The sequence below is a fragment of the Ceratotherium simum genome, chromosome 24 (assembly GCF_057802395.1).
Source record: "Ceratotherium simum simum isolate JZ-2026a chromosome 24, ASM5780239v1, whole genome shotgun sequence".
Taxonomy (NCBI): domain Eukaryota; kingdom Metazoa; phylum Chordata; class Mammalia; order Perissodactyla; family Rhinocerotidae; genus Ceratotherium; species Ceratotherium simum.
The window spans coordinates 44,334,861-44,362,705 of NC_141923.1; the positions used below are offsets into that span (position 1 = coordinate 44,334,861).

A 27,845-nucleotide genomic window follows, 5' to 3' on the forward strand; every position below is an offset into this window, starting at 1 on the left:
CACACACACGTATATTGAGTATGTATACATATTCTAATGAAACAAAGCCAAGAATGTGTTCCAAGGTAGAAGTTCTACTCTATGTGAACTATCTTAAAGAACAATTTAGCTTATCAATTGACTAAGTATAATATATATTAGCATATCAACAGACTATAAACAGGTCTTCACTTATATTTTATTTATAATCCTATTCATACTCATTATATTTTCTTGATGGATAATGCAGAGAGAAATCTCATACTAGCACATGTGAACATGCATTCAAAAATTATAGAGGGAGGGAGGCCGAAAGAGGAGAAAGAGTGGGGGAGTGTATATTTAGCATGTAGGAGTGCTTTCATATTTGTGTGTATATTAGGGTGGAAATTAAATATAGTAATAATTACTTTCCTTAGAAATCTATATTTATCTACATATCCAAATCTCAGACATTTGGAAGCAAAAAATAAGTCTCTGGCATGTATACACTTACTATATTAGATGTTCGGGTTTCTGGGATTCTGTTTGTCAGAGAGATAGACCTGCAGAAATACAATATTGCCCCTGGGATGCGCTTCACTGCTTTGTCTGCCTGGTGAACTTCAACCATCACCTCTTTGAACAATTTCTGTATTAACAATGTATAGAAGTAGTCTTCCATATTACAATACTAACACATTGTAGGAGTGACATTGTACCATTCAAAATCAGGTACTATTCTTTGTCTTTGTGTCTAGTTCTGGAGTGGTATATAATAGGAGCATTTAACATTAATCATGAGTTTTTATTGACTAAATTAAGGTCTCCATTTCAACTAGATTACTCAGCACTTTTTAATTCCAAGTCATAACTTATGTTTGACTGTGTTTCGGCCTTTAATGTTAAATAAAATGGCATGCCCTATTTTTTTTTTGTGTGTGAGATCAGCCCTGGGCTAACATCTGCCAATCCTCCTCTTTTTTTGCTGAGGAAGACTGGCCCTGGGCTAACATCCGTGCCCATCTTCCTCCACTCTACATGGGATGCCGCCACAGCATGGCTTGCCAAGCAGTGCATCGGTGCACACCCGGGATCCGAACCAGCGAACCCCGGGCCGCCACAGCAGAGCACGCGCACTTAACCACCTGCGCCACCGTGGCATGCCCTATTTTAATATGAGGGAAATACACATTATGGGCATGAAGCCACGGATAATAACATTAGTTAAAAAGCCTTCTTGCTGCGACAAGCATCACTAACCTCCTCTGATTACCTCCTTGGCAAAAGCAGAGTTCGAGGCTTGGCATTTGCTTTATTTTAGCCTCAAAATTTTTCTTTTAGATTATGGACAAAGACTGAGTTCCTCAGGAAAATGTTAAAATATTCATTTTAAACATAAACTTCATATAGTAATTCATAACTTTTAAATAACTTTTATCAATTCTTGACTTTAATAAGTATATACTGCTCTGTAAATGTATGTTATAGAAATGGTAAATAATAAAATATCTGGCTAAGCGGTTCTCAAGAGCCTATAGCATGAACTAATAATCTTTGCTGTGATAAGATTTTTTAGGCTGAAATGTGGAACACTGACAAGTTGTCCTATTGGTGAATCTAAGAAAATAGTTCTTCAAAAATTAGTCAATCCCCAAGAGATTGCAGAATACTGTATTGTATTCAATAACACCTGCTAAGAGATCAAGTAAAATATAGTACTTTAATCCCTGTTAAATACTATACTTCTACTTCTAAAATATAAAAATGATTAAATTGTTCATTTTAGACAGGCAAAAGCTAAAATTCTTTCTGAATTTTTAATTATTGACTTTCCCTCTATTTTACCAGTACATATAATACTTGTCAAATTTTTAAATGTCATATTGGCATGCCTGTTTTCAATTGCTGTCTTGTCTATTCTCAATTTAATTTTTATGTAGTTCAAGATAATTGTAGGTCACGAAAGCTCTCACAATTATCAAGCTATTTCTCCAATACACATATTATACATTCAACTACATGCTCACTCCAGTAATTTCACAATTCATTTTTAAATTATTTTCAGCTTATTTTTTATGCATTGTAGTTTCTGGGAGAAAAGTTACATAAAGCATTTGGAAGTAAATGGAAGGTATATTCAAGCAAATGAGTCAAAAAATTTCTTATGGGATATGTTTTCTAGGGACAAAAATCTTTAAAAGAGAACGTATTAAGTCTGATACTTAAATATTTTGAAGATAGTTCAGAAACACAAGTTAAATGTCATTTATTTTTTTAAAATGTATAAATGAATTTTTTATTATTACTCATGCACTGTAATAATTAGGAGAACAGCAGGTTGAAGATGCAACAAATATTCTTTGAACACTTCAATAAACACAATGTAAACATTCACTTTAATAATGTTTCCTTTGTTAATGCAAAACTGAGTGCATTTTTTCCTCGCCTCTGGCTGAGCCATGACTGAGTAGCAACAGCAGAGTGCTGAAAGAATTTTTCAACAGCAATTTGCTTGTTCTAATTTACTTTTCAAGGTTGATGATCAGGATTATTACGCTGCTTGCAAAAAGATCTATTTCTATTAATTTGATCCAGTCATTCCTCTTGGTCTCATCATATTTAGTTTCCCTGGCAGCTTTAAGTGAATCAGAAGGGCCACTGGTGCTCCAGTTCTATAGTTTTATAAGCAAAGTGAACTCCTATATCCTTTAGAAACAAATCTGTTATACCCATTGAGAAAGTATGGGTACATTGAAATGAGTGACTCAGAAATGAAACCTTAGCCTTTTGCTCTTCAAATAGAAGAAATATTCTTTCTAGTTAGAAGACCTATGCGACAAAAATACCAAAGCATTATATCTGTTCAATCCTTTGTTTAAATAAAGAAATTTTAAGAAGCCTTGTTTTTTAGCTTGAACACAAACATCACTCATATCACTCATCAACAAGATCGAAATAGAACTCTCATGTAATTTTAAAATTCTATATAATGCATACTGACAAAGCAAGGCTTATTTCAAACATATAATATTCTAAAAATGTAATGGAAAATTATCAAGTTATTCTCCACGTTCAATAAATTTCAAAATAACTAAATGTTTTCCTAATCTCCTTTCTGTGAGGGAATGTGTATTAGCTCCAATGTGTATAGTTCCAACATTTAAAGAGCACCAGCTAAGTGATTTGGAAGATTCAATGGTATTACACTCTTCACACTAAACACAACTAAAAAACTGGCAAAGACAAGAAAACTCCTGTTTCAATCAGTTATATTGTTAATTGTTAACAAAGTTAACAATATAAATAAAATGGATCACATTTCTGCAGGCTATGCTTCTAAAAGGAAAAATCACAGGGTTTAAAAATGAAGATGGTCATTAATTATCTCTTTATAACCTGCAGAGGGCACTCAAGTCTCTTGAAAGAAAAAGTAAAAATTTTAAGCATGATCACAATAATTTTTTATTTTTCATTTTTATTATTAGTAATGTTAACCATACAATCATTTTTTTACAGACACTATCACTTAAAAAGAAGACATTTAAAAGAAACATACAGTTTGACTTTAAATGTTTAATGGGTTATTAAGATACACAAATTCTCACATGTCCTACTGGAAAAACAATTCAGCAGGTGGTTTCCATCCCAGGGCACCTGTCAATATATAAATGTTGTGCATCAGACATTAACACCACACTGCGAACAATCACACAGAAGAGCCAGGGCCTTAGAAAAATCAACCTGGACCTCAAGAGTAACCTGCTTACAAAGCAGTAAACTAGTAATATGGAAAAGGCACTGCACTGCTCCAGGCTATATATGGACAATAATATCATCAATAGCCATAAAATAGTTCATGAAAAAAATTAGAAGCTAGCTGAAAAGCCTTCAGCTCAAAAGAGCTTTAACCATTTTGTAAGAGTAATCTCATGAGTTCTTTGGCAATTTTCATTTTAATGAACCTCTTCATTACTGTTAACTAACATGGTGTTTGGAGGGAAGCTATTTGAATATTTGACTTTAAATATTCTTCTTCCTTTGACATGATACTGAAATATTTCATTAGGTAGCCCCCCAAGTCAGACACACTAACATTACATAAATACACACACGTACATATGTTTCATAGAGATTCTTTCTCTGATGGCATATTTCAAAATATATTGCAACATTTTATTAACTAAATATTTACCACATAGAATAGCTATTTATAAAAAATACTAGTTTCCTAGAAACATAGCCGGGGGATCCTGCCTTCCATCTTGTATTTTTTCTGATCCTCAATTTTGCTGTGCTTAAGTAACTTGCTATCAAGAGATACTTAGCAACAGTTTTGGTTACTAAATTGAAACTAGAGAGGCTGGTTTCCCACCAACATAAGTTAGATATGCACTTCTTTGAGTCATTGTTTCAATTTAGAAACTGGATCACAAAAAGTTTGAGCCAAAAAAATGTATAAAAAAATTATATAAATACGTAACTTGTACTGCAAACTGCGAATAGAATAATGAATAATTTTAAGAATTAAAAAAAATGCTTTATCTACAATAATAGAATTAATCATTAATAATAATTTAATATTTAAAAACAAATTTGTTTAGGAATCATTATGTTTCTTTTTTTAAAAGTATTGAAATATACTTAAAGAATAAATTCCCAAATTTGACATCTTGCAATTTAACATCGATATTGATAATAGTTTTTAAAAGAGAATTCTTTGAGAAACTTAGCATGAAACACATCTTAAAATTTTATTCTTAAAATATTATGCAAAATTCCATAGAATATTTCAAAGTTTAAAGTTATGGAAGACGTGGTACCCAGTTAAATGAGAAAAAAGCAGAAAAAATAGTAAACAATACTGTGGAAAATGGTTGTTTTGATAATTTAAAATAATTACTTTGAAGTATTTTTGTAATGGCATCATTTACCGTTATGAAAAAAACATTCATTCTAAAAATGAATGCAATTATTCTTATGATGGGAACATAACAAGCTCCTTTTCCTCAATAAAGGACAAAGTTAACAAATAAAGCTTTGAGATCAGAAGTCTTAAGATGAATAACTGTGTATTAGAACACGTTTTCCCCAATGGGATTTCTTCACTACATGGCATGACATTTTTTAATGGGGGGACGGTGGGGAGAAATCGTGCAGTTTAATAAAACAGAAGTTGGGGCCACTACTTTGATTTTTAGGCTATCTCAGGGCCAATAAGTATACACTCTAGTATAAGAAACAAAACTAGAAGATATACTTAGAATGTAGTCTTTTCTTTCTTCTTTCTTCAAAGCCTGTTTCCTAAAATCATTGTTCGGCAAAGCAAAAAGAAATGTTTGTTCTATTACGTAAGAAATAAACTTCATTTGGTATTCAATTGACTTTCTAACTTAGCAGACAGGACTTTACATCTTCAAATACTGAAAATAAATTGCATTCTTGGCCCTTGCTTTAAAAGGTTAGAGAGAAAAAACGCACACCCTGGTAGTGTTCTAGTGATCTCCCTAATCTCAGTTGCACTTTGTCAGAACGAGGTAACTGGTAGTTAAGTGAAATACCCTAGATCAAAGGGGGATTAATCACCAACTGAATCCTTGCTGAATAAACCTGTCATTCAAGAAAATTATTTCCACTGAACTTAGCAGAGGATTGAAGGTATTTGCATAACAGGGACCAATGTACTTCAGCCAGGTTAAAAGGTTCAGAATTCATCCCATGTTTAGCTTTTTGCCTTCTTTTCCTTTCAGCAGCCGGGTACAATGGTTTTTAATCTGATAATACAGCTAACTATCTAAATGATGTCAGAACAGGAAAGTATTGCAAAGTTTGGATGAGGGATGGATCAATTTCACTTTCAGTAACTCCTAAATCTGATTTGTTGGAATTTAAGATGTAATCCTAAAAAAGTCCCTTAAACCTGAGGACTGTTTATTAACATCCCTTTTCTGACCTTTGTCTTAGAAACAACCATTCTGCTGTGGCAGCAGTCCCTGCAGAGGCTTTGGATGATAACTTGACCTACCTACCTCTCTGGGGTGGTACGGGAGTCTATGAATGTCTATAAAGTAGTTTGAAACACTATAACAGAAAATAGAAGAAAAATGTTAGCAGTTGTTACTATGTATAAAATTGTGCTTTGAAAGATCTTAAAGCACACAATGTATAAAACCACAATAATTTTAACTCTTTATAAATATTGAGTTGGTGTGAAAAAATTAAATTTTATGAGACTAATGTTTAATCAAAAAAATTTTTTTAAACAAATAATCCTCTTAAGAATTCCTGACAAGGCTATTTACTTCAATCCTGACATTTGAATCAATTATTTAAAAAGTAAAAAGTATAAAACGCCCACCACTATAAAGGTATTGCCTTACACTGTAATGGTATTGCTGGCTTTAAAAAGTTTTAACAATATTGTTTAGTAAAAAAATGAAGAAAGGAAGGGTTTTACCAAAATCATGAACCATTTTTCTGGAGTACATTTTCAGAAACCAAACACTTTTTGTACCTTTTGGGTCTACTAAAGTATAATTACCCATATGATAGACATCAGATTTCATAATCATACTTGGGCACTAAAAGGGAATTTAGCAATTTTGCATCTAGAGTAGGTCTGACACCATCCAAATCTTTAACTGGAAGTAGGTGCTCATATTCACTGCAAATGCAATGCATCTTTCAAGTTAAAAAATGCAAAGAATAGCTATCAAAGAAATGAATAAAATCCATAGTGAGATAATTTTTTAGAAAATGATTGAAGTTTTAACCCAAGAAAGGACTCTCAGAGTGTCTTATAGCTTAGAATAAGAACATGTCAATCACGATTAAGCTTCTGGAATCGGAATCCCTTTGAAATGCAGCTGTTTCTTCTTTAATTGTGGCAGCAGACTCTGAAGAAAAGAAAGGTCCAGCCTTAAAGATGAGTAAGGAATACAAAATAGCTCAGGATTAGTTGTGGAGTTCAAAGGTCGCTAATTACACTAAGGAGTTCCCAGACACAGGGAAAACATTAAACAGGTCACCTACCAAACGGGAAACAGACTTTGTCTTCAGAAATTATCCTGAAGTGACAGGTTTCTAGACAAAATCAAAAGCATCACAGTGTGCCCAGCTGATCTCAACGGGATGAAAACATGAGTTGGTTTTAGCTCTGTAGCGTTATGTTAGAATGGAATGGCAACAGATGGCAGCAGGTTCCCCATAGCCCCTATACTTTTCCAGTAGTCCCTAGATTTTCCTCAGGTTTCCAGAAATGTCAAATCAAAGATCCACTGGTTCTTCTGATTGCATACAAAGAAAGTTTCCCCTAAGGGATTATTATATGAATCTCTGCCTACTCACTAGATAAATGCCTCTTGCCTATCCTTACGGTACTTTGCTAAACATTTATACAATCAAGATATCCAAATGGCTCCATTAAAATTAACATAAGTTAAATGTTAAGATTTCCTTGAGTTTAAGGGGCTGGCCCCGTGGCGTAGTGGTTAAGTGTGCACGCTCCGCTGCTGGTGGCCCGGGTTCAGATCCCGGGCGTGCACCGACGCACCACTTGTCAGGCCATGCTGTGGCGGCGACCCATATAAAGTGGAGGAAGATGGGCACAGATGTATAGCTCAGGGCTGATCTTCCTCACAAAAAAAAAAAAAAAAAGATTTCCTTGAGTTTAAGAGAGATCGAATAACTTAAAGTAAATGTTTTTTTTCTTCTTTCAAAAGGAAAGTTTTTACTACTGATTATCTATGATTAAGCGAGAATAACAAGGTAAAGTCCTGGTCAGGCAGTTATTCAATTTTTTTTGTTACTCGGAAAAATTCTGAACATAGAACATTATGCCATGATAATACCTTGCAGAAAGAGAGTTTATAATGAGTAGGACTGATCTGAATTAAAAAATCATATTTCAAATCCTAAATTTATATGCAACGTCCCTTCAAACTATCATAGCTCTTTCAAGAGTTAGCAGCTTTTTCCAAAGCTTTTCCTTAGGAGACATTAAAAAACAGAAACCAAGAGATAATTTAATTGAATATCAACCTGTAATGCATATTTCTGTAATACTTCTAATTCTGTTTTGTAAAAAGAAACTTGACATGGATTAAGTTTTGAGGATCTTGAGATTTCATCTTCTCTCTCTCTCTTTTTTTTTCTCGGTGAGGAAGAGTGGCCCTGAGCTAACATCCGTGGCCATCTTCCTCTATTTTGTATGTGGGATGCTGCCATCACAGCATGGCTTGATGAGTGGTGTAGGTCCGCACCCAGGATCCGAACCTGTGAACCCTGGGCTGCCGAAGCAGAGAGCGCCGAACTTAACCACTGTGCCACCGGGCTGGCCCCTCATCTTTTCTTGATGGTCGTTTAAAGTCTAACCTGACAATGAACTGCTTTGAAAACAGAATGAGAGATATAATTGTAAAAGGTAGAGAATAAAGAGTATGACTGGATGGCTCCTGAAGAAACCAAAAGAATGCTAATAAGAAAGTGCGAGTGACAAATTTAAAGAAAATATGCTACGTGAGACTGAAATAAAATTAAATGATACTCTCTAACCACAGAACAGCTTTTGAATTTTTACCTGAATTCATTCATTAATGAATTTCAATATAATACAGGAGAAAAGCAATATTACACCTAAGTTTATCTTTAAAAATTTGGCTGCAGACATTAAGTGATCACAAAACACTATGCTCATCTTCTGAAGGTATCCCACCCCTCTTAATATGCCTACTGACATCCTAAGCGAAATGTTATTGTGGCAGATTAATAAGGTCACCGGAAAAGTAACTCTAGAACAGAGATAAACACCTTAAATAGAACTATGCAGATTCTTTATTAGTCAATTCGACAGTTCTGATTAAGTACAAGTTACTATTTAAACAATTTTCTTTTGCTTTCATTGGCTGTTTTTTCAAGAGATTTACAAGAGATTTTTCAAGAGATGTTTCTAATGTGGCCTCTGGTATTCTGTAACAATATATTGTACCAGGAGCTTAGCACTTAGGTTTGGAAGAGCAGGTGGCTTTTTGCCTTGGAAGCCATCCACAATGCAGTGGCAGCGGCCGCTTGCAGCTCTGCCCCGAGGAGCCCGAGCCAGTATCCCGGAGGGAGCAGTGGAGAAGGGGGCTGTGACTGATTAGCCACGTCTGCCACAGGCGCAGGAAGGAACATGTGTGGCAGGATGACCCAGGACTAGTCCAAAACCAGCCTAAAGTGAATCACCTGTTTTATGCTCTAAATCACATTTGAGTAAAATCAAAGGGTAACAAAATTGGAGACATTAGTCTTCAAAATGTCGTTTCAAACTATGTCAGACTAAAGACATTAAACAAGAGCATTTTTATAATTAACTCATTCAATGATTTTTCATTCATAGGTTATATGCACACACATTAAAAAGGAAAGACTGTGATTTAATTTAAGCTTTGTTACTATTGTATGAATCCCATGTAAACATGGGACAATTACAGTAATAATGATCCATATGTTACTGGAGCAGGAGCTTTAGAATTCCAGATGTAATAGTCAGAAGAAATTAGTTTCCGGTCTAAAAAAAAAAAAAAAAAGAAAGAAATGATAAGACTATATTATCTTAACAAAAATTCAGTGAGAGAACAAAGTCATGATATTTTAAGATTGTAGAACACAATTATTTCAAGGAAGGCAGTAGTACTTTGAAATACTGATTTTAATTTGACTTTATCAAGGGATTATTATAACTTTTACCACTTTAAAAATATGTGTTTATTAAATATTTACAGAATCAATCTCTGAGCTTATTTATGCCCAATTTACACCAATATCCCTCATTTACGCCAAATCTGTTGATTTTTTCCCTCACATTTTCCCTAAATTCTGTTTTTTATGGACCATTACTTCAACTACAAAGACATTAAAATTTCTTTTACTGGTTTCCCTTCTGTAACCTCTTCACCAGGTCCTGATTCTGATCTTGCTATTCTTTACCCATTCAAAGTTTCAGAGAGAGAAATAAACACCTGACTTTCCAGTAACGTTTTAAAAAGGTTGCTTTAGCGGTTTCTTATAGTTCTGATTAAATTTAGGCTTTTTGTTTTTAATAGCTTTGGACAAATGACAACCTCTTTGAACTAAAGTTTTCTGATATGTAAAATTCAGACAATAATGCTCATTTGGAGCTAGACACATGTAAACTCTTATTATTACACACATCACTAGATAACCAATTCTGCCTTTTCTACCTTTCTTCTTCATAATGAAAAGGATAAAGGAAGGATATATTACCTTGCTGCCTTTTTTCTTTTTTTTCAGTTTGAGAACCTAGTAACATTGAAAGGCAACAGAGTAAACTAGTTAAGTGGGCAGATGCCAGGCACACTGCTTGGGTTTGATTCTCAGTTCTGCCATTTACCAGCTATGTGACTCTAATCTCTCTGTTCCGCCAGCATCCTCACCTGTAAGATGGACATAACAACACTTACCTAGGGTGCTGTGAGGATTAACGAGCTAACACACATAAAATACTTACAACTGTGCCTGGCACATACTAAGCAATAAATGCTAGCTATTATTATTTAAATTAACATTATTATTAGCATTACTAAACTATTTTCAGAACTAAGTTGTATATTGTGAACATAGATTTTATTGTCAAGATAATGGCAAAATAAAGGTTTTACATAGTTGTACAAAGTGGTAGTCATGTTCTGAAACAGAGGAAGGAAATAAAAGACTGGTCATAATTATCCATTTAAAATGACCTCTTTCATTCAATATATATTTTTTTTTTTTTTTTTAAAGATTTTATTTATTTATTTTTTCCCCCAAAGCCCCAGCAGACAGCTGTATGTCATAGCCGCACATCCCTCTAGTTGCTGTATGTGGGACGCGGCCTCAGCATGGCCGGAGAAGCGGTGCGTCGGTGCACGCCCGGGATCCGAACCCGGGCCGCCAGCAGCGGAGGGCGCGCACCCAACCGCCAAGCCACCGGGCCGGCCCTCATTCAATATATTTTATATTAAGAAGCAGGTATACTACTGAAACATCCCATCCTGTATTATGCTCTCTGAGAATTACTACAATATGTTTAGTTAACATTAATAAGATACTTAAAATACTTTAGACATTATCTAAAGAGACAACATATTTCCTACAACCTAAAATAATGGTCTGTTTGCATTTGGACAAAACCACTGGTTTGTCCAAAATGACATAAGACTCTCCTATATATATGCACTTCTTTAAAAAGCAACCAGAAAAACGATGTCAGAGAAAACACAGGGAAAGCCCAGGGAGGTAAAGAATATGGCTTATTCTGGTTACATTAAATAGAATTTACTATTGCCATTCACAAGTAATTGCTTAGAATTCTGTAGTTCTGAGTCCTGTAATTCTTTTGAAACTTTCAAGTACAAAATCTAGTCCTATCCTACCTATTTTAGTTTAATCCTTAGTTTAAGAAATATTTATCTAAATATAATAGCTTTATTCTCCTTAATATATGAGGCAAAAGGTTTCTGCTTACGTTTAGCTAACTCTACAACTCATTCTAGCTACTTTTCTGTTCTATCCACATATACATATTTGATCTGAATTAAATAATTTGAGTTCATTTATTAATTGCTTTTTATCTCTCTATATTTTCATATACACTATATATATATTTTTACAACCAACAAACTCGCTGAAGGTAGGAAATCTTTCTATTGCCCTCCTATTCATAAAATAGAGGGGGGGGGTTAATAACACTCATTGACTACAACATTTGCTAAAAATATTTAAAATTTTAAATAATAATTAATATCTAACATTTATTGAATCCATGCAACATGCTAAGCATCATGCTAAGTGCTTGGTCCATATAATTTTTTTTAAACCTCATAACAATCTTGAGGTAAATAATACTATTATTTCCAGTTTATAGCTGAGGAAATTAAAACTTTGAGAAGTTCACTAACTTGCCCAGTTACATAGCTAATAAACTATAAACTGTCTGAGCCAGACTCAAACTCTTGTCTGTCTAACACCAAAGCCTCCGTGAACAACCTCTGAAACAAAGAGTATATTATAACTAGAGCAAGACAAACCCAACTTTATACTAAAGCCCACCTCTATGCCAATCCTTGTTTGTCCAGACCATTTCATAAAGAAGGCAAAGGGCAATGTAAAGTACACAAACTGTTACACAGGACAAGATCAGGCCAGACTTTATAAAAATTGGGATTATTCTCTGATCTCTTTCTGTTACATTTTACCTTATGTAATAATTACATAACACCATTTTAATTCCCTCATGTTAGTTTGAATCTGTACAACTTACTTGTACTTATTTTTGGTTTTCCTGATGCAAAAACTTGAACTGAATGCTGATCCGCGTAACACCCAGTGAGCGTGTAATCTAAGATCTTAAAACGAAGCTAGAAAAGAAGAGAAATGTACCAAATTGAGGTGATTAGTTGGTAAAAATGATAGTCACATTTTTTTCCCTTGACACAGTTTGAGGAATTTTATTCCACATAGTTCACAAAATAAAAATCAGAAATATTAAACTTGAATATTGTGTGCATGTGTGTGTGTGCATATGTACACATATACACACACTTTTTCCCCTTTGCATTAGGGCCATTGCTTTGTAAGGTTGCCATTATGAAGTGCTTAACACATATCAGGCACTTCACTAATATGAACTCTAATCCATACTGCAAAGTCTCTCTGTTTACAAACAAGGGAACTGAGGTTCAGAGATGGAAGCAATTAGCATCCCAGCATGCAAGTAGCAGAGGTGGCATTTGAACTCAGACTCGACTGATTACAAGAGCTGGTGCTCCTTCCCCTATGGTGTCTGGTGTTCTATATATTCTCTTCTATCTCTTAAGGCTATGTGGTTGTGATATATTTCAGATCATAATTCTTTCTTTAACAGAAACATATACACTTTCTAGCAAAACACAAGAATGCAATTACTAAAACAGAAACACCGGTTTCTGGTGTTTGGAATGAATGAGATGCTCTACTTAATTTTTCAGAAAACTAAAATTTAACTTTTATAGAACTAACCTTAAAAATCACCTGTTCTCTCATCTAAAAAACCTTTCTAAAATGTAATCCATAGTTCCCGGATTTAATTGATAATGTGGCGTCATCAGTATAAATGCCAATTATTACATTGTGCTATAATAGAGAGGGCCATTAGCACCTTGTCTGAAGGCATAGCGCAGGGGTATCTCTGAGCCCCAACGATATTCACATGAACAATGAAAGGTCTATGTCTTACAGAGCTCTAATCTCCTTTTGCTGTGTTTCTCTTCATCTTAGCTGCTAAAGGCTCCCGGTTTTGCAATATCCTGATATCTTTTCTATACTTTTTTTCTTCTATCTTCCTTCCCTGCAAATTTCCCCTATTTCCTAACTTTCTCCTTTTGATTGCCAAACTAACTGATCACATGTATAGAATGTAATTTTTATGTCTTCTCAGCAATATTTTTCCTATTGCAATTCAAATTGTCTTTAATAGTATAGGGCTTTTGCTTGCTTGTTTGGGATAATTCTGGATGCAGGAAGTTATTACAAGGTTATTTCCATATAACTAGATATTGTAAGATTAAACCTATCCAGTTAACACAAATATTTATTACATGCTTTCAATGAGACTATAACTGGTTAGGTGATGGAAACAAAGCTTGTGGACACAGTTGAAGCCAAGACAGAAGAAATGAGTATCACTAGTATACTTCTGACTTCACCACCATTTCCCCTAATTGTTTTTTTTTTAATTTTAGTAATGTATTTTATATAACCCAATATATCCAAAATATTAGCATTTATTATTATTATTTTTTTATTGAAGAATAGTTGACATACAATATTGTACTAGTTTTAGGTGTACAACATAGTGATTCGACATTTATATACATTACAAAATGATCACCCTGATAAGACTAATAACCATCTGCCATCATACAAAGTTATTACAATATTGTTGACTATATTCCCTATGCTGTACATTACATCCCCATGACTTATTTATTTTATGACTGCAAGTCTGTACCTCTTAATCCCTGTACCTCTTAATCCCCTTCATCTATTTCACCCTTCCCTCTACCCCACCTCCTCTGGCAACCACCAATTTGTTCTCTGTATCTATCAGTTGGTTTCTGTTTTGTTTTGTTTGTTGTGTTTTTTTTAGATTCCACATATAAGTGAAATCATATGGTATTCTTCTTTCTCTGACTTATTTCACTTAGGATAATACCCTCTAGATCTATCCATGTTGTCACAAACGGCAAGACTTCATTCTTTTTTACAGCTGAGTAATATCCCATTATATATCTATATATACCACATCTTCTTTACCTTTCATCTACTGATGGACACTTAGCTTGCTTCCACACCTTGGTTATTGTAAATAATGCTGCAATGAACACAGGAGTGCATATATCTTTTCAAATTAGTGTTTTCATTTTTTTTGGATAAATATCCAGAAGTGGAATTGCTATGTATAGATTTCAATATCTCTTCTTTAATATCATTCTATTTAGCTTTTCCCACTAACTTTTTGATCACCTCTAATTTCCCTCATTGGTTCTTCTGAATCTTCTTCCTATTTTCTTTCCTAATCTTATTCATTTCCATTGCCTCAACTATTTCTTCTCCATGGATAACTCCTAAATCTTTATATACAGTTGAGCTCTCTCTCGAGAATCAGGTTTCAGGTTTTCAGCTACCAACCAGACACTTATACTGGGATATGTTGCTATCACCAGCAACATACATGAAGCCTACTTCCTCCCAACTTTCTCCATATCCGTACTTTCTTCTAGGTATATTCATCCATTAATGAAATATTTGTGGGCTAGGTACTAAACTAGATGTTGGTGATAAAACAATGAATGAATGAGATTCCCATGGTCTCTGTCCTCTTGCAGCTTTAAGTCTGGTTTAAGAGACATTTTTTTAAATAAAACCATCTTTGACTTTTTTTTTTTTTTTTTAGGAGGTGATGAGTTTTGGTTCTTTCTTTCTTTTTTTTAAAATTAATTAATTTTTAAAAATTTTTTGTTTATTGCAGTAACATTGCTTTATAACATGGTATAAATTTCAGGTGTACATCATACTTCTATTTCTGCATACATTACATCATGTTCACCACCCAAATACTAATTACAACCCATCACCACACACATGTGCCGAATTATCCCTTTCACCCTCCTCCCTCCCCCTTCCCCCATCTTTGACTTAAAACTATTTCTTGTCTCCATATTTAACTAGTGACCAAGGCCTTACCTTTATCACAGCTCTTACAGCAGTCTCTTCCTTTTTCTCTCTTCTTTTCTCTTTCTGTGACACTACACTAGCTCAGCATCATTAACTTTTTACCTTTCATGTGGAATACTAATATAACTAAAAAGTAGTTTCTTTTTTTGTCTCTAGTTTTTTTTTTCACTCACCTTTCTCACATCCATTCGAGATTGAGCTTCATAAAGTATCGCTTTCTGGAAGACCACTCTCATACTCAAAAAAAGCATAACATTTTCTAACAAAGGAATAAAAATCAGATTCAAACTCTCTATGATCCAGACCTAAATCACTTATTCAGCTTTATGTATGTTTCTAGCATTGGTTCCTAACCATGCCTTGTTATCTTTCATTCCTGTGATTAAATCATTTTTTTACCTATACAAATGTTAGTCACTCTTCAAGGCTTCATATTCATGCTTATATGGGCCTCAGAGTTTTGTTTAAACTCCATCTCTACTGCAAAGCTTTCCTTGACCATTGTGGTCAAGGAAAGACTACATCTTATATTTTTTGTATACAAATCTCAAATGTGATAACTAAAAGCTGGGTAGAAGTAGGTTAAGTTGAAGTGTTTAAGTTATACTTAACTGTTCCACCTTAAAATTTTTTAAGTATTAAGTGAAATAGAAAGTGACTAATACTAAACAAAAACAGTCTCACAAAAATCTAAATAAGAACTTACCATGAACAAAAAGAACAGAAGCCCTTCCCCAAAAGACTAGAAAACATTAAAAATCAATTACATATGTGTAATTTAGAAACAAAGGAAAGGTTTCTAATGTGGTGAGCCACAAAAATATATTTACCTTTAAATATGCTGTACCTCCAATGCAAATCTGGTCAAATGGCTGCTTCTTGTGGCTCTTGGCTCCAAAAGTTACAGTTCCAGCAAGACTAATTTCCATTGATTTTGGGAACTTCTGTCCTAAAAACACAAACATGCCAATCAACTATTCTAAATTAAGTAGATTCTACAGCAAATAAATGAAAAAGATTCAATTAACAAAACCTAGCTCACCAATAATCCAGATCAATAAGCTTTTCTCTCGAAATACTTCAAGCTGGCCAAAACTAACTTTGTACTCCACATGTGTGACTGGACCTCTTTAAAAAAGAAAAGGACACGATAGAAAAAATGATCACAGATTTAACAGTTTTAAGAGATCTAAGTCAAATCTTGCTACTGCTACTTAATACAAGACAGCATAAAAGCAGATCTGTATTCAAGTTTGAAGAACAGAGTAGAACAAATAATGAATATTACATCTCAAGAAACACCAGGAACACAATAAACATTTTTGGTGATGACATACATTTCATTATTAATTCTAAAGACAACTATAAAATCATATAGAATGTATTAATACAGCCACATGGATTGATATAACATTAAAACTGATTTTACTATATATTTAGGTTTTGAAAAGAAGTATGCTATAGAACAAATTTAAAAGTAGAACTGATGAGGAAGTAATCTTATGACATTATTGGCTTAATTCACCAGGTAGTTGACAGTTGGGCTTGACTTGTATGTAGAGTACAGAGAAATTACCAGAAATAAAGCCAGGAGTGAAATAATCCCTGAGGAAGCTACATTGGCTTAAGTTTATATTTACTAGCAAGTTTAACCAGAAAAACAAAGACACATTTAAAGGTGAAGAAATTATTTTTATGACTATGTTTTAGTTCAGAATCAGTATTCATTTGAATACCATAAAATTTTTAGATCTTAAAAATAAGGTAAAAAACAAAGACAATTTATTGTAGGGCAGTGGGAAGGTACTAAGGAAGGCAGAAATCATGGCATCATGTTATTTTATTCCTACCTATTGTAAAAAGGTATATGAGCTTCACAGAATTCAAAATTATTTTTCACACTCTCATGAAGTTTTAAATTAACTGTTATTTTTAGTTGTACTTCTTCCTCTTTCACTTGATAAAAACCCAAAATTGGTGGGACAGGGACCTGGAAACAAACACAAACAAATTTTTATATAATTCTCAGGTTAATGGGTCTAAAATATCAATGGTGACTGAGAAAATAGCCTTGCAGTAATATAGTCATTATATACAGATGTCTTTAATGACTACTGGGTTACTCCAAGTTGTTCTGATAATAGATCATGGAGCTACATTTGTTCTAAGGGCAGGGATTCTCCCATCTCTGTTTCCAGAGATGAGAAAGGTGCCTTACAAAGGTGTGCAATCCATTCTTTTTCCTACTCTTGCTCGCCCAGGTTCCCTTCCTCCAGGCTCCCCATGACTGCAACATAGGACGTGCACTAGACATAACATATCCATCATTGATGCCCTGCCCACAGTTCCTGCTGGCCCATTTGTATCTCGTGACTCCCCCACCCTCTGACTCGGCAGTAGTTTACTCAATTAGTTATCAATAACTGACTGAAGTGGAAACAATAGGTAGGCTGGTGTGAGCCAGCCACTCTTTCTGGTACATTTGAAGTAAGAAATAGAGAGACTCTACTTATACAGTACAGGTCCTAGAGGTGTAGGTCATGCGCAAGCAGAGAAAACCAGTTGGAAGCGGAGACTGAGAAGCAGAGAAGAAACAGACAGTGTAGACCCTGAGTACCGAGTGATTTTAATTTTAATTTTTTGGTTCTGGTCCCTGTACGGCCTGGGTCTACTTCTTATCCTTGAATGACAATCAGATTGCCTCTTGCATTCTCAAAAGAAATACTCTTTAGTTAAGCTAGCTTGAGTAGGTTTTTCTAAACTACTGATTCACAATTAGGACAAGAGATAAATGGTACAGTTGAAAAGAGGTTGGGTTTTTGAGTCTGGAAAATTTGGGTCCCAATCTAGGCCCTACTACTTATTGTTATATGAACTTGTACAAGTTATTTAACTTCTCTAAGACTCTCCTCATCTATAAAATGGGGCTAATAATATCTACCTGAAGTGTTCTGATAGTACTGGAGAAAATACATGTAAAGTGCTTAGGACAATGTCTGATAGACAGCAGTTATTCAATAAGCAATAAATAGCTATTAATAATATTACGTATTTGTAACCACAGTTGCTGGGATTAGAGGTATTTTATGTCCATGGTTCAAATCATGACTAAATCATACCAGGATCTACTCCTAATTAGCGAACATTAAAAAACAATAAATCCCATGTCTTTGAAAACCATTCAATGCTGATACAGACACCAGAGATAAGAAGCATCCTATTCAAAGAACTGAATCTTCATCTTTATTCATCAATTGTCTGGTAAATAACTCATGAAAAGTTTTCATTTGGACCAAAAGTATGAATGATTTGCTTACAATAGAATTCATAAATATGAAGATTAGCAAAGTGTCAACTTTTCCAAGGTTGTTTACCTGGGAAGTGTAGTAGCATAAGTTGAATGACTCTAAAGGTGGAGTGAATGGAAATTTATAAGGTCCACTAAATGCAGAATCATCCACTGCATCTATGCTACTAGAAGTCAGAATGGCAGAGTCAAGAGAAGTCACACAAGGATGAACTAGAATATCCTGAAGTGGAGATCCATTGGTGGGGAGACTCAAGCTGATGGTAACATTTGGCATGATTCCTTCTAAATCACACTGCAATACAAATAGAAACAGATATTAGATATTCCAAGATCTTAGAAGCATATTCTTCTGGGTGAGGCTTTTCTGAATTCATCTGAGTCAATTTCCACAATGTCATTCACTTTTCTCTCAAAGTATTGCTCTCCTCGCTTTCTGTCTTCTGGTTAATGGTTCTATCATGCTCTCAGACACCCAAGCCAGAGACCAGGAGAGCCTTCCTAGAGCCCTCTGCTTACATCTAATACCCTTAAAAAGCTATTTTAAATCCACTAATTTCTCTCCATTCCTTTTGCAAACACATTGGTACAGGGCCTTACAATTACTGTTATAGCCCTCTACATGTATCTCGATTTGCTTTCCTCTAATCACTCTACCCTCCATCAATGTCAGAGCTAGCTAATGAAACATAATTCTAATTATATTGTATCCATGCTCAACACCTTTCAATAGTTTCCCCTCGGTGTTGAATTACTTTTAAAAGCCTTTCATTGTTTGGCTTCCATCTACCTCTTTAATCGTTTTCTACCCTGCAACTTAGGTTGCAGACATATTGGATTCTTGAATTTCCCTGAATAAATCATAATGTCTTATACTGCCATGCTTTTGTATGTGTTAGTCTCTTCAGCTACAATCTTCTTTTCTCCTTGTAAACTCAGCTCATTTGATGCTTTGTGTAAAGCTTTACGTTCTGCATTGTCACCTCCACAGCCTACCTCTGCCATGTAGAGAAGCCCAGGATGTCCTTTCCCTATGTGGTCTGGGTTAGTTTCCCAATAAGAGGTACTCATCAGAGACATACAAGGTAGAAGGGAAAGGGAAGCAAGTATTCTTGGAAGGTCATGGAAGCTAGATATGACAGCTTCACAGACCTCTCTCTGAGCTCCTGCTTTACGGCTGTGGTGGCCAGATGCAGCACTTTCACAGACCTTTCCAGGCACTCCTGCTTTGAGGTTGTAACACAGATAGACGTAGAGGCTTCTCAGACTTCTCTGTGAACTCTGGCTTCTCTACCTACCTCTATAAGTCATTAGCGACAATTTCTGGAAGGCCGCAGCCAGAGGATCAGAGACTTTTATTCTCTCAGCTCCTCCTACACTTGAGTAAGCCCTAATTCCTATATTAAACACCTTTACTCCCATAAATCTTGTAGTGGCTTCTGTGTGTGTGTGTGCGTGTGTGTGTGTGTGTGTGGTCAGGTTCTTCCTTTGTACCTCAACTCTAACTTGACATTTACCTCTATTAAAGCACCCAATTAAAACTAGTCAATTGAGCCATAAAATGCTTATTGGTATGTTTTGTTTGGCTAGACCTGCACAGTATTTTAAGTCAGTGGAACTCAGCAGGTATAATGCTTAGCTCCAAATGAAAGCAGTTAGTCTGACTATCATATATACAGTCTGGATCATGTAATAACTGTCCACCCCCATAGGTATTTCTCTGTGCCCCTGTTTGTTTCCCTCTTCAAGCTTTAAGTTCTTTGAAAGCAAGAATTGTTATATTTTTCTTTTTACTTCTAGTGCCCAGCACATTGCTATGTTTAAGAGACACTCAAAAAAATGTTTGCTGAATGGATATCTTTTTCTAATTATGGACCCTACCTTTGTTTTCCATTCTAATATGAAATGTTTCACTTTTTAATGTTTTATCTACTGCATGACATATTGTGTGAATTCAAGAATATATCCACTATACAATGTAAGCACTTAGAGAGCACGCAGGCATTATGTACAGTACCATGTATAATTAGTGCCTTATAAAGGTGCTTTGGTGAGTTACAATAAAGTCAATCACATTTGAAAATAAAAATGCCAAACACCCTGACTACAAAACTTAAAAATATTTTAGTGTTTCAACTTTTAAACCATCTGCTAATTCACTCCCACTATATGTGAAGTAGTAAGAAAAAAAAGTTTTGGTTTTTTTTTGTGAGGAAGATTGGCCATGAGCTAACATCCATTGCCAATCTTCTTCTTTTTTCTTTTTTTGGTGAGGAAGATTGGCCCAGGGCTAACATCTGTGCCCATCTTCCTCTGCTTTATATGTGGGATGCCGCCACAGCGTGGCTTGATGAGCGGTGCGTAGGTCCGCGCTGGGGATCTGAACCTGTGAACCCCGGGCCGACAAAGCGGAGCGTGCTAACTTAACCACTACGCCGCCGGGCTGGCCCCTTAAGTCACTTTTAAGGTTAAAAGGGAAAAGAAAGACCCAATTTGTCTGCCAGGACTGTTCTAATTCTCTGCTCTTAAAATCTACTTTTATCTATAGGATTTGTACACAGTCAATCAACATTAAGTTTGATATATAAAAAGTTTATATTCATAAGTGCACAGAGTAAAGGAAGGTAGAAAAATAAAGACATCTGAGACTATTATTAACATGCACTTGTAGAAATTGTACTTGGAGGGTTTTTATTTTTGATCATTATTCAACATGGCTCTGATCACTGCTAACTGTATTGTTATTTCTATTGTCTTTTCCTATTTTCTAACCTTATTTCTCTCTCTCTCTCATCAGTTGATCTACAAAAAGCCAGTCACCAAGTTGTGAGGCCATTCTTAAGCAGCTTGTTGAGAAGTCCACAAGGAAAGGAACCGAGGCCTCCCACCAATAACCAGCACCAACTTGCCAGCCACGTGAGTAAGCCACCTTGCAAGTAGATCTTCCAGCCCCAATCAAACTTTTAGGTGACTAAGGCTCCAGCTGAAATCCTGACTGTGATCTCATGAGAGACTTCACACTAGAAGTTCCCAGCTAAGCTGCTCCTCAAGTCCTGACCCACAGAAACTAGGAGGATAATAAATGTTTATTGTTGGAGTAATAAGGCAATTCATTATGCAGCAATATATAACCAATACAATTAGTAAGGAATGCACAAAGGTAATATTAAAAAATTTCACATGAATCTAACATCTAATGACTGCTGTTTATAATAAAAATCAAGAATGTCATAAAACAATGTAAAATAAAGTTAGCAAATTTTACTTTTCTCCATAGATGTTAACTGGAACAATAAAACAAGTACCAGAGAAAATCTCACCTTGCAAGTGACAGCACCATCGACTTGCCATGTATCTGCTACATCCTGTTTATCATATTGCATGGATTTTACCTTTTCAGTGATAGAAATAGAAACTTGTGGTTTTCCTTTGTATGTTCCAGCTTTCCAGGCTGGCTGTTTTTGTGGATGTTTTTGCACAGAAATAAAATTAATACTATCCAATGAATTCTGTAAGTTGGCATCTAACAAAGTTCCAAATGGACAAGCCTGTAGAAGCAAGTCAGGCAACTGGCTCAATTTTGTATTTAGCTCAGTGTCATTTTTTTGACCCGAATATAAAAAATCCTGTATTCCAAAAAGAAGTTCAAAGCCTTGTGAAATTCCACTAATGCTAATTAATGGTGGACGAGGGGATAAAGTTTGTTCAACTAGTGGAACACAAGCATATATCATGTCATTCTTCTGAAAAGCAACAACTGGCCAGAGTTCTCCACCTCCTCCTGGGAGTCCATAGATAGACGTTTTATTGATGCATGAACAGCTATCACGACTTTCCATGAAGTCCTTATCATCATCCAATAATCTAAGTTCGAAGAGTAGTGCTTTAAGAAAGGGATCATCTTCAGGAATAGGCACATAACTTGCTCCATTGAAGACCTTGGCTCGTTTTTCAACAGTTGGATACCGTCTGCATTATGGAAACAAAAACAGCGTAAACAATTCTTCCAAGTAAAATAAAAATGGAAGAATCCAAAAACAAAACAAACCCAAAACACAAGGCAAACAGTAATATCCACAAAACACAATAACAAATATATACACATATCCACAAAAACCACAACCAAAAAAATACTACATTACATGTTAAATTCCTACTAAAGTAACTAACTGCTGCATACTTTGTATATTATCTCAAATAATAAAGCGTTATTATCTACTACTGAAAATAATTCATTTTAGTTACTTTTTTAAATAGGTAGAGCACACAGTTCGAATTCAAAATCCTAGGCTCTTGGCCACTCAGATTCCTGCTTGGTTGGCAAGAAGTGTACACCTGAATACATTTTAGGCATCTTTCAGGACTTTATTTTCCTGATTCCATCTTAGTAGAGTAGGATCAAAAGAAGTGGCTCAATTTACCCTCCACAATTTTGGATTCACTAGTTGAGATGATACAGTTGTAAAAGGAATGTTTTATTCTACTCAACCTATAGTGAATAACAGGTACCCAGATCTTCTTGCCAACCCTTACAAAAATATGTACAATCATTTTAGTAATAATAGTTTATCTCTATGGCTCTGGAAAATATGATGAGGTAATAAAAAGAATAAAAGGTGAATAACTTTTTATGGTTTGCACGCTCTAGGCTGAATGGGAAGTTACTATTCACCTTTTTTTTTGGGGAAACAGAAGAGAAGATGCTTTTGCTTGTTTACAGAAATGTTAGATTACATTTTCTTAGTTCAAAAAAGTACTTTCCCTATTCCTTATCCCTCCACTCCAAAGTCCAGAACAAAGTCATCTATTGGCTATTAACTTCTGTGTAAATCACCTAACTTCCCTAAGTCTATTTTATTATTTGTAAAATAAAGAGGTGGCTGAAGACCATATCAGCAATTCTTACCAAGGATCAAGAACACACGTGGCCAAAATAATTTTTTTCACTGATATTAATTTTTAATTAATTAATTTTTAATTTAATTAATTTTTTTCACTAATAAAATATTGATGTTTACTAATAATTTTTAAAAGAAAAATAAGAATATATTCAAAGTTACCTATGTATTAGTGAACCTCACTCATTTACATTCTGATGCATTTTCTTGATTGAGAAAGGGAAAGAATTACCTAGCACTTCAGTAATGGCCAGTAATTACCTAGTAATGGCCATTTCTTTGAATCTCTGGATAAGGATAGTTGAGAATTTTGGAGTAACCTCTAGTCTAGTGTCTTTATTAATAATTTATTTATTTATTTTTTCCCCCAAAGCCCCAGTAGATAGTTGTATGTCATAGCTGCACATCCTTGTAGTTGCTGTATGTGGGACACGGCCTCAGCATGGCCGGAGAAGCGGTGCGTGGGTGTGCGCCCGGGATCGAACCCAGGCCGCCAGTAGCAGAGCGCGCGCACTTAACCGCTAAGCCACGGGGCCGGCCCTCTAGTCTAGTGTCTTATTCTCGGGCCTCTAGTCTAGTGTCTTATTCTCTAGTTATCTACACGATAATTAAAGTTCTTCTTAAGTGTCAGAATCTCATGATTGAATGTAAAGATAAGAAGTTAATCTGTGACCTTATACAATGCCTCAATATGTGCTCAATAAATATTTTTGTTGGATGACTCATCCTGTCATTTCAAATTTATTCTAGGCCTTTTCCAAAATAGGACTCAAACCTTAAATGGTCTGACAACTATGGGATACAATACCAACCTAAGCCAGACTTAAGCTGATGCTATTACTATCTATCCAACAGCAAATCTCTAAACCAGAATCTAAAACAAGTTTTGTTGTGGTGAATAAGTAGTTAGATACAGGAAAGATCATTTGCCTTTTTAAAATCTTAAATGATGGCCATTATCCTTTGGCATATATGTGGATAATATGATAGAGTGTATCTGTTTAGCCCTAACACCAGCCCCAAGAGGTCAGAAAACTGAAAATAATAAAACTTAACTAATTCATTTAATGATACAGAATTAATGTGACAAATGAATTATTTGAACCCAATTTTCTTGCTGTTTCCATAGAGATATTGAAAAGCCCACCCAAACATGTCTGAATTTTTCTTCTGAAATACATTCTGAGCACAGTGGGAAAAAATTCTGAAAACAAGCATGACTTCTTCAAGGGACTCATTTTTGTAAGCAGTAAAAAATCATACCCCTATGAGATAGTAAAATAAGTTACAAAGCCACAGATATAAATACAGTATGGTATTGTACAAGAACAGATAAATAAAGTAATAGAAGTGAGACATACCAATGTTTATATGGAAGACATAATAAACTAACAATAGCCCCACAAATCAATGAAGACAATATATACTGTTTGGAAGGCGATGTTAGGAAAACTGGCCCACGGTACAGAAAAAAACAAAATGGGATTCCTATATTAACACCACATCCAAAGATGGACTACAGATGGATTAAAGACCTAAATATAACAGATAAAACAATAAAGTTAAAAGAAGATAATGTAGGAAGATATCTTTGGGAAATAACGGTAGGGCAAGACTTCAACAAATCCTCCAAAGTGCTAAGTACTTTGATTGCAATAAAAATCAGTGATTTCTGTTTAACCAAGGGCAACAGAAAGTTGACAATGATAAATTAGGAGAAAATATTTGTAATAGCTAAAAATGACATAGGACTAACATCAAGAATACACAATGAACTCCTGCAAATTAACAGGAATAAACCAGCAACTCTCAAAGAAAAAATGGAAATGAACAGGCAATTCACAGAAGGCGCAGCCCAAAGGGCTAACAATCATTGCTACGTAGAGAAAGGCAAATGAAAATAAGATCCCTTTACACTGTTCTGAAGGTCGAGTTGAAGGCAACCTGGGATATCAGCACTAGGGGAAGAGGATAGGTAAAATTTGGAGGAGGTAAACAAAGGAGTTACTACAGAGCAAGTAGAGGCAATGGCCTAGATCTGCACTATTCAATATAGCAGCCACTAGCCATATGCGGCTATCTAAACTTAAATTAAAATTATACACAATTGAGTTACAATAGCCACATTTCAAAAGCTCAATAGCTACATGTGGCTAGTGGCTACAATATTGGATAGAATAGATTTAGAACATTTCCCATGTCCCTGATTGCATGGATGCTTCTTAAAAACAGTGCTGAGAAATCTAACAAATGTAAGAAAGGGGAATGAAGTCTACAGCACACTTAATGACGTAATTTGAAAAATGCACACACAAACAGAAATAAAACGATAGTAATAATCATATGTTTGGGGGGAAGACAATGGCAGAAATAAAAAAAAAATATATAAGGAAATATATAAGTAAAATGAGGAGTACCTTGGATGGACTAATGAAGCTGAAGAACCACACTAAAGAATATTATTAATCTCCTTACTTGAGGTACAACAACAACAACAGAAGCAAGCCAGGTATCCTGTGGCTAAATGGTCAACTCCAACTCTGATGCCCTCAGTAACAAAAATTGTTAGGTTGCAAAGAGGAAATTTTTCATATCCAACTACTTTTTATTTAAAATTACACTCATGTTTATCTGCCTCAATCTCAATTCAGAGCTATATTTCTTCACTATAGAGCTCTCCTCAGAGAAGAATGAATTTGTTGTCAAAAATGAACCGTCAGCCACTGAGAATAAAAGGTGAAACAGATTACTCAGTTACCATCCAAATTTTACAATCAGTTATTGTACTGTTCTCTTCACAGAGCTATTTCAATAAAATGTGGCAAATTCTACAAGTGGAACCAGATCAGCTTATGCAATCTAAGAAAAAGTGAAAACACTTTAATTTTTTGTACCTTTTCAAGTTTCTTCAACAATTAGGAACTTTAAACTATTTGAAAATTGCTAGGAATGAAACATAAGATGAAAATAGTCCGATAGTGCTCAGCAAGGATTTTCCAGAAGAATGAGTGAAAATGTCCTTCAATGATTTTTATTAACGACAGTAGAGAAATCTGAAACATGTTTAGTTCCTTCCTTTCCTTTCGTCATCTCCAGGGCAATCTTTTTTTTTTTTTGTGAGGAAGATCAGCCCTGAGCTAACATCCCTGCTAATCCTCCTCTTTTTGCTGAGGAAGACCGGCTCTGAGCTAACATCTATTGCCAATCCTCCTCCTCTTTTTTTTCCCCCCAAAGCCCCAGTTGTATGTCCTAGTGGCACATCCTTCCAGTTGTCCAGGGCAATCTTAAACAGGCGGAGTTAATTTTAAGATAGAGTCACGTTAATATCAGAAAACACATAATACGTAATATGTACCAGGCATCAACTCATTTAATTCTCACAACACTACGAGGTAGTATTATTAAAATCTCCATTTCACAGATGAAACAGAGGTTAAGCAACTTGCCCAAGATGACGGACCAGGGATACACCGCATCACAAAACTATGCTACACCATCCATCTCTCCGATCCATCATCCCCGAGGATTCAGACTTGCATTTACCTGGAGAATCTGACGGTGCCACACAGTGGAGTTCCCGGCTCGTGGCTGATGAGCCACACCGCTCGCTGGGCCATGCTAAGCCTCTAACGCATCAGCTCACTCTAAGGTCGCACCGAGGGAGAACACAGACTGGCTTTCTCAGATGGACTCTTCCGGAAGTCCCGAGGCTCGCTCACCCCAAGCCACCTTCCGCCTCACCGCAAACAGGTCGGGCTCAGCAGAGAAGCTAGCTCCTTCAGGGGAAGCGACTAAAACCTCCGAGTCTCTCCTGGCCAACACCTGCCACAAAGATTTCTGCGAATCCCCACCTAGACGCCCGACAAACTTACTTATCCCCAGCAACCCCAGTACTTTCTTCCTCTAAAGTCTACTTCCGGGATGGTGGCCCGCAAGGATCACGCTTCCTCACTCGCCCGAGCGACGAGCCTCTCTGCGGTTCGCCCGCTGCTGGCTTCCCTCGCCGGCCCCTCCCCACAGCCAACCGTGCGCGCGCAGGTCCACTTCCGGCGTGCGAGGCGGTGACAATGGGAGCGGCGCGGGCGGCGCCGGGAGGCAGCTGACAGGCGTCTGCGGCTTCGCTTCATGGCCGCTCTCCCGCCCCGCCTGGGCTCTGTGGGGAGCGGCGGAGCCTGCGGCGGCCCGGAGCCCGCGAGCCGAGCGGGGAGCTGTGCGCGCCGCCGCTGAGGCGCAGCATGTGAAGAGGCGGCGGCATCCAGCGCGAGGCGAGCCTCTCCGCCGGCCGGGATGGCTACGACGGCCGAGCTCTTCGAGGTGGGTCCGGCGGCTCTTCGGGGAGTGGCGGGCCCGGTGCAGGCGGCGGGGTGGGCGGGCAGAGGCGCGGGCGTCCGCCGGCTGCCCGGAGCAGCCCTCGGAAGAAAGGCGCGGAC

The 27,845-nt window shown here is 36.0% G+C and overlaps 2 protein-coding genes across 6 annotated transcripts in view; one reads left to right on the plus strand and one right to left on the minus strand.

Moving 5' to 3' along the window:
• Nucleotides 1-3,519: 3,519 nt before the first annotated feature.
• On the minus strand, nt 3,520-27,604 carry AP5M1 (adaptor related protein complex 5 subunit mu 1). 5 transcript variants are annotated; one of them, XM_087448450.1, is made up of 10 exons: nt 26,959-27,604; nt 21,838-22,486; nt 18,585-18,812; nt 17,061-17,200; nt 16,253-16,338; nt 16,041-16,159; nt 12,257-12,353; nt 9,427-9,505; nt 5,988-6,039; nt 3,520-3,615 (listed from the first exon to the last, which is right to left on the minus strand). In XM_087448450.1, the coding sequence occupies exons 1-10, from the start codon at nt 27,030-27,032 to the stop codon at nt 3,535-3,537; spliced, it is 1,605 nt and encodes a 534-aa protein (XP_087304576.1). In that variant the 5' UTR covers nt 27,033-27,604; the 3' UTR covers nt 3,520-3,534. The 5 variants fall into 5 exon arrangements, 2 of the variants coding, with proteins under 2 accessions (XP_087304576.1, XP_004426248.1); XR_015556181.1 differs by lacking the exons at nt 3,520-3,615; nt 5,988-6,039 and adding an exon at nt 10,222-10,391 and having other exon boundaries at nt 9,351-9,505; XM_004426191.3 differs by lacking the exons at nt 3,520-3,615; nt 5,988-6,039 and having other exon boundaries at nt 9,351-9,505.
• EXOC5 (exocyst complex component 5) overlaps nt 27,514-27,845 on the plus strand; it is a 52,701-nt gene continuing 52,369 nt past the window's right edge. The window contains exon 1 of the mRNA XM_004426190.3: nt 27,514-27,729. Coding sequence (XP_004426247.1) covers nt 27,703-27,729 — 27 coding nt within the window. The 5' untranslated portion in view covers nt 27,514-27,702. The remainder of the gene's footprint in view (nt 27,730-27,845) is intronic.